The sequence below is a fragment of the Eurytemora carolleeae genome, unplaced genomic scaffold (genome assembly GCF_000591075.1).
Source record: "Eurytemora carolleeae unplaced genomic scaffold, Eaff_2.0 scaffold1770, whole genome shotgun sequence".
In the NCBI taxonomy this organism is placed as follows: Eukaryota; Metazoa; Arthropoda; class Copepoda; order Calanoida; family Temoridae; genus Eurytemora; species Eurytemora carolleeae.
The window spans coordinates 8,485-21,820 of record NW_019397656.1 but is presented as its reverse complement, the minus strand read 5'-3'; the positions used below and the strand labels follow the sequence as shown (position 1 = coordinate 21,820).

The window sequence follows — 13,336 nt, the reverse complement described above, 5'->3', positions numbered from 1 at the left end:
TTTAAAATAATTCAAACAATCTTGAAAAAACTATCGTTTTTTCTGAATGAACTCTTTTTTTTAACAAACTTTTGAAAAATTATCATTTTTACTGAAGGAATGATTATACTGAACGATCATTAGATCAAATAGAAAAAGGAACAAAATAGATGAAATATTAACAATTTTGAGAACGAACGAAATCAATTTCTTTAACAATTGGGTTGTTCACAAAGGATGAATGAACGAAATGAAAAAAAGAACCAATCTCTTAGTGTTGGCGTAAAAGAAGAAAAAGTAAAAATCAGATATAGTACAAATTTATCGGTCTATCTCTTTTTTTTGCACCCAACATCAAATAAACTTCACAGAAAATAACAACTGACATATTTGGACATTTTTCAGGTCTTCTCAAAGTAATGTGTGGAAAGTTTATCGCGCGGGAAATGGTAATTCCAAATCCACGCTGTCTAGATCAGATACTAACCCACCTCCAGGAATTTGTATAAGTTCGACTAAGCCCTATTGGCAAAATATTCATTTAAATATTTTGTTTTTGTTTATTCTCATCAAATCCTAGGTTGGATTTTCGGCAGAAATATGACTCATGTATAGGAAAATTTTCTTTCCAAATTCAGGCCATAATGTAGGCATAAACTCTTTTATATTTTATATTTAAGCTTTTCTTCTGTATTTTTAACCATTATGTAGACGCAAATAATTTGTTGTTATACTTAAATCTGTGCAAAATGATCTTTTTATAGTGAACTTAATAATTTATCTGTCAGTTTGTCCGCATGAGGCTACTGGCTGGGATAATGGTGCACCTGTTTGCAAAGGTAAATTAATTCTTTGTGCAAGTAACCCATATAGAGATGGATTTTTGAGGTAAAATGCAATCATGTAGAAAATAGGGATTTTTTAGACCAATAATGTGTCTAGGCATTCATACTTTTCATAATTTTTACTATTTGCAGCTTCAAGAAAAAAGAAACGACAGGTAGAAGAATCTACAACTTCAGCAGATACCAGCACTGCTGGAGTAGTTACAACTCTTGCAATAGCTGGAAGTACCACAATATTTGGAACCACCACCACAGCAGATTCCAGCACTGCCGGAGCAACCTCCACTTCCACAATAACTGGGAGCACTACCACATCAGAATCCAGCACTGCTGGATCAATCAACACTAACACAATAACTGGGATCACTGCTGCAGCAGATGTCAGCACTACTGTGGGGGTAGTGACCACAACAGCAACAATAGCTGGAAGCACCACCCCAACAGATATAAGCATTGCAGGAGTAGCTACCACAACATTAATAGCTGGAATTACTACCACAGTGCAGATGGATGCCAGTTCTGCTGGAGTAACCACTGCCACCACAGTAGCTGGAAGCACCACAGCAGCAGATGCAACCATATCAGGAGTAGCTACTACAGCCACAATAGCTGGAGTTGACACATCAATACTAACTGAAAGCACTACTGCAGCTGGAGTTTCCACTACTACCACAATTGCTGCAAGCCCCACTACATTATCAGCCCTAGAACAGCAGCTATTAAGAGAACGAGAAATGACATGTGTATCCTGGCAGGGAGGGGAGGCAGCCTACTGGAAATATGACTATGAAGTTCCACCTGTTTGCAACAGTAAGACTTTTCTTTTCCAAATAAAATCAGAATGCTTAAATGAATTTGGTTATTCTTTAAAATGTACAGTTTAAATTTTCTTAATCTTTTCCAGAGTTCAGAAAAAAAAGATTGAAAATAAAAAGTCGTAATTTTACTGAGGAACCTTATATTTTAAAAATTGATAATAGTTCAATTGTATAGAAGGATAAATATTACAAATCAAAAATAGTTAATATGATATTTGTAACCATAGGAGTAAACTGTAGTAGTGAGGAATTGCCTCATATTGCAAATCCACAATCTGATGTTTCTTTGCACCAGTGGGATAGAAACTTAACATACTTTGAAATACAAATTAGGTAAAAAAAAATTGGTTTTATTATTAGAATAATTTTTTGATAATCTAATTAGATTTAAATTCTCTGAGATACATACAGTTTTGACTGCACATTTAATGACTCCTTAGTCAAAATTTTATGTTAGTGTTCAGAGGCAAAAAAAAATGGGGTACTTCCCATTAATTTATTAATATTTTGCATACAGTTTCAGAAAGAAAACATTTCCTTTTCTTCTAATCTAATTTTAATATATCCAACAACATGTTAGATAAGGGAGAAAAGCTTTTTTTGATGACATTCAATTGGTCATTATTGCCAATGGTTTCTGAGTTTTATAACTAAGAAACCACTGGCAATGCTTAAAACTTAATTTAAACTTTGTACCATTAGCATAAAATGAACAGTCAGGAAATAAAAGTCCAACCCACATGAAATATTTTAATTTTTAATAATTCTTTTTAGATATAAATGTTCTGAGTATGGAAAACAGTTCAAATTAGGCAACGGATCATTTACTCGATATTACACAGTATCATGTCAAGCAAACAAGACCTGGACCTCACAGACTTTTGCTTATCCTTGTGAATGTGAGTTATTTAGGAAGTTTAATCTCATGAAATACCAAATAGATCTTGACAATTACAAAAATGATATTGTTTTAAACACAGAAAATTTAACTGCTACGAAGAAGTAATATTGGTAGAGCTACAAATAATTTACAATAGCATAATCTCTCATAGTCATAGAAATATTGGATATGCCTACATCTTTAAATAGTGATAGCAAAATTGAATATGCATAATCACAACTTTGCTTTTTAATGCAAACCCCAAACAATTGAACAGTTTGAATCACTTTCAATGGCATAAAAGGACTGTAAAGGAAAAATTAAAGTGGTTATTGGCTGAAACCTAAGCATTTTAGGGGTTGAACAAGACCCATTAGAGTTCTATCTGATGTTCCTGTTTCGAGAAAATTGATAAAAAACTGTGTCTTTATATGAAAATCTATATATATAAAATTTTGTTAAAAATAGTAAGTTTTAATAGATTATACTCAGTAAATATGCAACCAATTTGAAAATGACAATATCCCAGAGAAGCATAAGTAACTTAGGTTTGCTCTTATTATTATTTGAATTTAATAATTTTTCATTTTTAATAGATATAATTGACAATTATTATGTCCATATCACATGACCAGAACTCCCACCAATGGCAGTGCAGTATTATTGTCACAAGTCTCCATCTGTATCATGTGACCAGTATACTGCACTGCCATTGGTGAGAGTTTTGATCCTGTGATAGGGACATATAAATAATAATATCAATTATGTCTATTCAAATAATGATAGGAGCAAACCTAAGTTACTTAGGCTCCTCTGGGATATTGTCGTTTTCAGATTGGTTGTGTATTTGCTGAATATAATCTATTTATAACACTATTTTTATACAAAAATCTATAAATACAGATTTTAGTATAAATTTGACACAATTTGACATCAATTCTTGAGGCAGGAACATTAGATAGAACTCTAATGGGTCTTGATCAACTCCTATAATACTTAGATTTCAGCCTGTACTCCCTTTCATTTTTCCTTTACAGTCCCTTTAAGTATTTCTGTGCAAATTATGCCAAATTGTAATATTTAGGTTGGGAATTTTATGTAATTTTCAAGCATATTTTAAATCTGGTTTCCACTAGGGGCTTTGTGTAATCTCCCGCCAGAACCTGATAATTCAACCAATGTTGAATTATTATGGACTCCTGCTAACCCCCCCAGACACAATGAATCTGTTATATACAGGTAATCATATTCTTTTTGAGAAAGGGTGAAAAATCTAAAATTTATTGTTTTTAAGTTGCATTTCTCATGATGGATTTAAGTTCGTTAATAATGAGAATAAGACTTCAATGGAACTGAAGTGTTTGCCAGGAAACAAGTTTGAAAATATCTCCCTTCCTGTGTGTGTTAATGGTAGGATTTTCTATTTCTGATATTTTAAAGTTTCATGAGAATTTATCTTGTTAATCATTCATCGTGTTTCTTTTATTAGTGACATATTGTGATCCAATAACTCTTGAAACATCGGAAATAATATCCAATGCAAGTGGGAACGTAACAGATGGGAGTAACATTAGGTGAATTAAAAAATTCTTTAAAAATATGTGCATGACAATTTTATAAAAATTATTTTTTTTAGTTGGAGTTGTAAAGATCAAAGATATTTGGCAAGATTGAATGGTTCTAATGATAAGCCAACTCTAAATATAGCAGCAACTTGTGATTGGTACAATCAGTTTAATATTACTCCTAGAGATTTGGTTTGTATAATTGATCATTGCGGTCATCCACACCAGGGCATTGGTTCTCATCTACCACCTCCTACAGAAAATGCTTTAACCCTCATAGAAACTAATTTTACAAAAGCACACAATGTTCATTTAGGACATTTTGTGACCTATAAGTGTAAACCTAATGCATATTTTGAAAATGAAGAAATAGATCCAACCATGACAAATACAAGCATTAAATGTTTGGATTCAAATGGTACATACCAAGTTCCTGATAAATGGCCCAATTGCACTGCAACTGTGAGTTGTGGCAAGCCCATAGATCCGCCTATAAATGGTAGCATAGTCTGGCTTAATGGAACAAATAATGAGGTAAAATTGTTCTTAAAAAGCTCAATCATAATCAAAAATTGTTAAGGCTGAAAACTAAATGTTTTATATTTAAGGATACATACAACACTTGGGTGCGGTATTCATGTCAGGATGGTTTGCAATTTGACACCGATGGAATAGATGGAGGGGACTCAAGATATCTCTACTCAAGATGTCAATGGAATAAACAGTGGTCTCCTTACAATACCACACTTCCACCATGCAAAATCACACACTGCATACATCCATATCCTATTCCAGCAGATTCAAATCTAAAGGTATCTATTTTGAAGTTTAGTTTGAACAAGATGTCATCAAATTTGTTTTGTTTCATAGGAAGTTACAAGTAATTGGACGTATATTCGTAAATACAAGCAATATGAATGCAAAAACAAGAGAACCAGTGATAACCTGCCTACCATGTTTTGGGAAACTGATAGAACTAAATCAACATTTTCTATATTGTGCAAAGAGGATGGGACATATGAGTTTGAGAATAAAAGAGAAAACTGGCCAACATGTGTTTCTGACATTAATTGCACAGATTTCCCTCCAGAAATTCCAACAAATCCAGAGTATGAACTTAATAAAGATGATGGTAGGGTTTTGGTCGAGCGCTTAGTTTATCCTCTTCCATCAGATCTAATAAAAGAAACCTTAACTTCAGAAGTTAACAATTCTTTAATACCACGAAATTACAATGTAAAACTTAGGTAGGTCTTAAGTTCTTAACTGGAATATTTTAAATTTAAGTTCAAGGATGGAAAAAGTTTTTAGGATTAAAGAAAACATTTTTAAAATTTTCAAAAATTACAGTACTGAAAATGACTTTTTCTACCTTGAACATGAATTTCTAACTTCTCTGACTTCATTGAAAGCATCAATCATCAGTTATCTAATATTTTTGAGTTAAATGGACACAATTCAAACATTGTTTTAAAAGTACTTTTTTTTAGAGATGGGTGCTTTTGGGTTTTTTTCACTTTGTTTATTTATTGTTAGTGAACAAACCATTTCATTCATTTTTTTAAATAGTAAAAAAATGATATTGTTTGTTCTCAAAATCATTGTTCATTTTCCATATTATTTTGTTCTTTTTCTCACTGAATGATCATTCAGTAAAATTGTTTGTTCAGTGAAATTTGTTGTTCAGTAAAATTTGTTGTTCAATAAAATTGTTTTTTCATTTAAGAAAAACTGAAGTTTTTCAAAAGTTTGTTCACAAAATCGTTTTTTTAAAAAGCTTGTTAAAAAATTGTTTCTAAAACTACATGGCTTAGGAAGACTAAAATCTGATAGTGCACATTAAAGGCTTCGCAGATTAGTTTACTCAGTAAAAAATACTCATTTTTTAAAGTTTTTTCAAATAAACCGTTTGGAAATTATTCATGAATGATAAAGATTGTTGGAAAGATTCTTGATAATTTGTTTTTGTTTTTTAGTTAGCTTTAAAATAATGAGCATTTTTTCATTTTCATCTTTTTCTTAACAACACCATGAGCCAAGAAAAATTTAGTTTGTTCTCAAAAATTTTTCTCATTCTAAAAGTGATGCCATCTTTACTTTGTTGGAAATTCAAACCATTTGTTTGAACATTCAGAGACAACATATTGTATAACATTTTCTCTCCACACATTTAATTTTTAATGATTTTCTGCACACTAAATATTTAAAATTTAACATTAGTGAACCTCCCATTCTTAAACTGCATTAGTAATGATAAGGTATAAATGCGGCGCAGCACGACAGTTTAAGAAAGAAGATGGAACTCCTCAGGAACTTATTACCATGATATGTCAATGGAATAAAACATGGACACCTTCTAATCATCTTTTGGTAAAAAATGCAAAATTTGAAGAAATAAAAAATATTTTGAAAGCTTGCCAAGTTTTGAAATGCAACATAACAATTTTTCATGCAGGAATGTGATTGGTTTGAGTGCTTAAGGCCACCAATACCCCCAAAAGAGTCTAATCTGATGTTAACGGATTGGTTTGGTGAAACCATACCTTTTGGAGGGAAGGCTAGGTATGTGTGTAAGCGAGGTATGATGTTTGAACAAGATCCAGCCCAAAAGGATGTTAAATACACATGCCAGGTTTGCTAATAACTGTTATAAAAAATTCCATTGAATTTAATTATATAATATTTAAATAAAGTTCAATAGTCATTCACTTATATAACTGGGTCAAGGCATTAATTGTGTACTAATTAAACTTCTGTATTCAAAGTTAAAGGGAGTGTTCTCAATAAATGAAAGTGTGTATAGGCTTAATGCGATAAAAAAGCACTTTTCATTGCTACTAATCTTACTTCTATCTGTTGTGCCTTTCAATTTTCGCGAACACTCCCTTTAACTTTGCCATAAAAATAACAAACTTAGAATTGGGGAATAGTTGTTGTAGTAAAAACTACTAAATAAACTGTAAGTAAAGAATGGTAGAAAATGATGATAATTATTTTTGGTGCAAACTCATTACATTGCAAGAGGAGATGATGAATCTTGGTATCACATCTGATGCTTTTAAAGAATAACTAATTTGAATAGAAACATGTCTTCACTGCAGATTAAGATAAAACTTTCTTCTTTAGGATGGAGTTAACCCCAAGTTAAGAGGATTTTTTAATGTGCCCTCTGAACCTTCAGACTGGCCAAGATGTGTAGATGGTAATGACATTATATTGAAATATGTAAAATAAAATTAAAATTAACTATTTTTGTTTTAACAACTTCCCACCAAACCTGCATTTGACTGACTCAATTATCTTATTTGTTTTTCAGCTCCACTTTGTCCAACACCAGTGGCAGTTCCTATTGAGGGTACAATGAAGCATAATCCTGCTGTTTTTAAAATTACTCCTGAGACTTCATGTGCTCTTGATGGTGATGTTATTCAAATACAGTGCCACTCTTTCCTAGCCATATATGTGCAATCAGCCTACTTTGGAAGATACAAAGATAATGTGAGAAACCTTTGCAATAAGACCAAAGGTAAATAATTCAGAATGAATATGTATAAAAGCAGGCGGTGGTTCATTGACATTGTTTGAAATTATTTAGGAACAGATGCAAGAGCCCCTGGGAATGATTGCATCAATAAAACTATAATTAACATGTTTAAATCAGAATGCCATGGACAGGTTTGTTTATTATGGACAAGATTATTAGTTTTATTGGTGTGATTACTTACTTAAATATACTTGGATGCGTGAAACTAATTCTAAAGTGGTTACCAAAGTTTATATTATTTGCTCCGTTCTTGTTGATTTGGAGAATGAGAGACAAGTTATAGTGTGTTATGGATAATTAGTTATAATTTTAAAATAATATCAGAAAGCTTAATATTAGAAAAAAACATAGTGCAGCTTCTGGTTTTTTAATTCCCATCTTATACCTTTTCTTTTTTAGTTTAACTGCTCTCTAAGCTTTCCAGCAGATGCATACCCCCTCTCAAGTGATTGCTTAGCAATGAGAAGAGAAATAGGATATTCGCACATATGCGGTTTGTTTCAATTTCTTAATTTCTAAACTTTTACTGGGAATAAGAGTTTTCCATTTTAGTTGGATGCTTTCCTTGGCATGACTTGCTTACACCTGACAGCTGTGTACATGACAGCCTATTTTACAATGAATGGGAATCCCCTGAAGTTCTTGCAGCAAAATCTGAACCTGATAAAAAGTCTTTGCTGATTATGAAACTGTATCAGAAACTGAATAGTTCAGTGCACAATCTTGTTGATCTTAGCACAAGGTATTATTCTCTTCAAAAATAATACACATTTACAATCAAACAAATTTTTAAAGAGCTTACCTCTTTCTGTTATTCAAAACTCTAAGAGACATTTCATTTTAGGGACATTAATGGTGATACAGAAAGTCTTTGTGGGCTTAGTGCTTTGTACATGGCCCTAGAAAATACCATTTTAACAAAATCCCAGCTTGCTACCTTTAGCTATTCTAATCTACGTCAATCAATCTTTAAAGAAATGAATTTAACAGAGGACACAACAAAAACTGACAAAGATCTACTAGAAAAATATTTCTCAGGTAAATAAAGGAAACAAGCATTTTTCAAAGGGCTTACATCCCAAGTGAATAATTCTATAAAAGAATTTTCCCATTTTTTCTTCAAGGTGATTGTTAGAAGTTTACATAAGGGTTTAAACATATATCAAGCCATGCATGATGGCTAAAACTTTCTCAAGACTCTACCACTAGGAAATTGTCATGGTCACTTAGGAAACTTTTATAACTAGAAATTCTATTTTATTTATTACTCTTTGTTAAGCTGTCTGCAATGGAAAGGGTCAAGTTAATGTAAGAACCAAACCACTTGATTTCAATACAACTGAAACTACTGCTGTTGAATCAGAAAAAGAAATTGCACTCAGAACATTTGGTTCATCTTTAACGTAAGTTTTTAGATCTTATTGGGATTATTTACTGGAGACCTTTAGATTTGGTAGCAAGCAAGAAAAACTTATGTTACAGCAACAATTCATTGGCTAGCCATTGAAAGGAACCAATGATCTCAATAGTTATAAATTTCAAATTATTTGAGAAAAAAGTCTGAATAGGAAAAAAATATGTTAATTAATTATGTTATAGATATGAATGTGGAATTGCAAGAGAATTCAAAGATCCTTCAAGAAAATCCTTGTACAAGCAGCGAATAATAGAATGCAACTGGAATGGTACCTGGACTCCTGTAAATGCTCTTGATAAATGTGTCTGGACTGCTTGTCTGTATCCTCCTGAGGTATATACTTTCAGCCATCTTTCTAATTTCTGTAAACTTTAATATTTCAGCAATCAATTGTTGCATATTATTTTTTTTTAACTTTGTTTTTTCATTTTCCTGGATTGGTTCATAGATTTAAACAGTGAACTTGTGTAATAATAATTACAATTGACACTGACATGGTATAAAATTGTTTTACATTATTTTTTTAGCCACCTGAGTATACAGGCTTGAAATCTAACTGGAATGGAAGCCAGGTGCCTTTCCTTAGTTCTACAGGATACTCTTGCAAATCAGATGATCTTTTCTTTGAAATTGATAAATCTTTAAAAGTATGGAATCTTACTTGCCTAACAGATGGTTCTTTTACACCCCCTAACTGGCCAAGTTGCTTCAAAAGTAAGTAAATTTATTCAAGATTACCAAACTTAGATTCAGAGCATTTATTAATTTTATGAAACCAGGTGTGAACTGTACTCAACCTCCTCAGATGCCACCTGCTGGGACTTGGGAATGGAACGGAAGCTACAAATATGGTACTAGAATAAAATATAGTTGCGGACCGTATGGTAAGTTTGAGTTGGAGGGTGGAAAATTGACAAATGAGATCTATTCTGAATGCTCATGGAACAAAAGTTGGACTCCAGCAGTTCTCCCAACCTGTGTAGCTACTGCATGTCCAGATATACCCTTCCCTCCTAAAGAGATTGGTATGGTTTATGCTCCTGATAATAAGAACAATATGACTCTGGTCTCAGGTACAATGTTTAATTTAGATTTAATAATATATTTCTATCCTAAATCTATTTTTAGAATTTACCGTCTACAACCCAACTTTGCCAAAGTCTGTAAAATTTCCACAGAATGTTCCTGGGAAAAATCAACTGTTGGTTGAGGGCAAAATTCCATCGAAATCCAAAACGGTATTAGTTCAGCCACATAAAATGCATGGTTTTCTAAAGAATTTATAACTTCACAAAGTAATTTTTAGAAACTCGAGATCATAATGCATGGGACAGGTCCAGGGGAAGAATCACTTCATCTTCTTATTGATCCTGAACTAGATTACATAAAGCGATGGATAGTTGCTCAGGTCTGTTGATTTTTATGCATTTATAATATGTGCTTTAAAAAAATGTAAAATCATAGATTGCACATAAAAAACTTCCAATTTTAAAAATACATTAAGAATAAGAACCTTGGAAAGCTTAATATTTGTTAAAGGGTACTACGGTTTATGAAATTGGAGCTCCATTAGATGGAACTACTATTGACTTTGATGAACCATTTATCATAAAGTAAGTGAGCAGTGATATATAATCCTAAAAGAAAAATATGTCACATTTAGATTTACCAAGACTGATCTTAAATACTGATTAGATTAAGTCTGGTTTGATTAGGCTAAGCTGGGATGAAGATGGTTGGATATTAAAGGTGAATGATGAGGTCCCCTACCCTCATCTCCTTCATGTTATCCCTTTGTCAAATGCTACTTCTGCAGAGATCAGGGGGTCTGCACTTATTAGGTTTGTTTTCTCCACATGCTTAATACAGTTCATATGAATCTCAAAAGCAATAATGTTTAGAAATTCACAGTCTTTTGAAATATTGGAAAGACAACACCTTGGAATAGCTTCAAAGTGTCTTAATAATAGATAAAAAGATAACACAGAGAAAACACTGTCTTTTATTTACCATTTTTGGATAAACTAAAAAATACTGTATTTGTATAAATTTTCAAAAGATAGATAACTCTTTACCTTAAAGATAACGCCATCTTCATGGAATAGCTGAAAACATAACACCGTCTTTTGAACACTTTTAAAGATCACACAGATTTTGGAATAATTTGTTAACACCCACTTTGGTTTAATCTAAACCACCCTCTGATTCAGTTTTGTCGGGTTTGTATCTAATGGAGAAAGTGCAGCTCCACCAGTAGGGTTTAATCTAACCTTCTCCTGTCCCCCTGGCATGGTGTTTGATGAGGATTGGTTTGCTATTCCTTTTGTAATGATGACCTGTCAGGTAAAGGTTGCAATGAATGTATATTCAATTAAATTCACTTTAGGTGATAATTCATTTGAGCAATGAGTGATATTTGGTCAGATAATTTTCTTTCAGTTATTAGCAGAACTTTAGTGTAAAATGCCACAAATCCACAATGCTTGATCTCAATATTTACTGAGACAACTTTTAAATTTGAGAATAAGGACTTGATCAAGGAGGAATTAAATCAATTCATTAATCCGTAGTTCTGAAGTTTGAAATAAATATTTGAATAATTTTAACACAAGTTAAATTTCAATAATAAGTTAAGAGGGATTTAGAAGATTTAGATGGAGGAAAAAAAATTATTTTAAAAAAGGGATTTTTTTGAATTAAAATATCGTGTTTTTATCCAATGGTTGACTGTACAATAAATATCTCCTTTCCAAGAATTTAAAAATATGAAAAACCAATCAATCAATCAATGCTTCATTTATTTACAGAAAGATGGTGCTTTTGACAATATTCCAGACTGGGATAATTATAACTGTGTTTATCGTAAGTATTTACCATATATGCAGGGTTTCCTTAACAAATTGTTCATGAAATATTTTCAGACTTGAATCAGAATTTTTCCAGTGCTCTTTTTATTAAATATCACTAAATTAATTTTTGTTTGAAATTATTAGGAATTTAACTTATATAAATACTTTTAAAAATAGAAATTTCCGTTTGATAAATTGCACTAGGGAAACGGAATATTCGGAAGTTTCCAATTTGGAAATCTTGGGAATTTTGTTTAGCACATAACTCTCACAAAAAGATATTCATTTTGGTGTACTGTACTGTCCCGTTTTGCACGTTACTGTCTGTCATGCAGACATTTTGCTTTAGTTATTGTAAATTCAATTCAAATAATTAAATGTGAACAGGTTGTGTGTACTGTAAGTCTATTGTAAAACTTGCTTTAGCTGCCTAAAATTCAGTCCAGCAGTTCAGGAGATTAACCAATTATAATAATTACTACAATAGGTTTTTGTTAGAAGGGAGCAAGATATATTTTGTTTATAAATACATGAATAAATTTAGATCAATATAATATATTTAATTTCAGCTACAACAACAGAATGTTTTGATTGTACAACAACAAGTAAGATTTACATATTTATTTTTAAAATTACAAATGACCTAACAACTAAAATTTCAATAGTATTTTTAAATATGTTTCCTCTTGAATAGATACATATCTAATATATATCATTTGGGATAGAAACATTTCTAATATTCTTCCTCTTGGATAGATGCATTTCTGATATTCTTCCTCTTGGATAGATATATTTCTGATATCCTTCCTCTCTGATATCCTTCCTCTGGGATAGATACATTTCTGATATCCTTCCTCTTGGATAGATACATTTCTGATATCCTTCCTCTTGGATAGATACATTTCTGATATCCTTCCTCTTGGATAGATACATTTCTGATATCCTTTCTCTTGGATAGATATATTTCTGATATCCTTGAGTTTAAGAGCATAGTCGACGTTCAAAATCATGAATTTGGGTGGGTACGTTTCCAGAATCGGTTTTTTCAAATTTTTAAATATACGACGACGAAAAATAAAGTAAAAATTTTACAATAAACTAATTAGATGGTAAGGAACATATTTCTCAAAAGAAATTGGTCAATATATCAATGCTAGAATCAATAATTTTGTTTTCATCATTATATTGAATTTCTTATTTTCTTTGAATTTATTCGCAGATTTCTACAAATTCTTCAAATGTGGTATTTTCAATTATATTCCAGAAAATCTTTGTGAAAAATGAGAAACTAGAATAATGAGAAAATAGAAACTAATAATTGAATAAGATTACTTATTTTTGATGATAAGATTAATTTTTATTTTCTCAAACTGTTCCTGAACACCGAATTAGTTTACTGTAGGATTTAATTTACATTTTCTGTTGCCGTTATTTAATAA

At 31.5% G+C, this 13,336-nt stretch overlaps 1 protein-coding gene across 1 annotated transcript in view; it reads left to right on the top strand.

Moving 5' to 3' along the window:
• LOC111715367 (uncharacterized) overlaps window positions 1-12,627 on the top strand; it is a gene marked incomplete at its 5' end in the record, with an annotated part of 39,936 nt that extends 27,309 nt beyond the window's left edge. Inside the window, 30 exon segments of the mRNA XM_023490679.1 lie at window positions 385-476; window positions 768-818; window positions 957-1,634; window positions 1,870-1,975; window positions 2,417-2,541; window positions 3,659-3,761; window positions 3,817-3,932; window positions 4,012-4,096; window positions 4,159-4,621; window positions 4,696-4,899; window positions 4,958-5,334; window positions 6,346-6,457; window positions 6,543-6,719; window positions 7,214-7,289; window positions 7,404-7,613; window positions 7,683-7,762; window positions 8,031-8,124; window positions 8,184-8,373; window positions 8,476-8,669; window positions 8,911-9,034; window positions 9,231-9,381; window positions 9,576-9,762; window positions 9,828-10,121; window positions 10,177-10,286; window positions 10,355-10,456; window positions 10,588-10,661; window positions 10,764-10,889; window positions 11,259-11,391; window positions 11,856-11,910; window positions 12,467-12,627. Of these exon segments, the coding sequence (XP_023346447.1) occupies window positions 385-476; window positions 768-818; window positions 957-1,634; window positions 1,870-1,975; window positions 2,417-2,541; window positions 3,659-3,761; window positions 3,817-3,932; window positions 4,012-4,096; window positions 4,159-4,621; window positions 4,696-4,899; window positions 4,958-5,334; window positions 6,346-6,457; window positions 6,543-6,719; window positions 7,214-7,289; window positions 7,404-7,613; window positions 7,683-7,762; window positions 8,031-8,124; window positions 8,184-8,373; window positions 8,476-8,669; window positions 8,911-9,034; window positions 9,231-9,381; window positions 9,576-9,762; window positions 9,828-10,121; window positions 10,177-10,286; window positions 10,355-10,456; window positions 10,588-10,661; window positions 10,764-10,889; window positions 11,259-11,391; window positions 11,856-11,910; window positions 12,467-12,591 (5,014 nt within the window).
• Window positions 12,628-13,336: the final 709 nt, after the last annotated feature.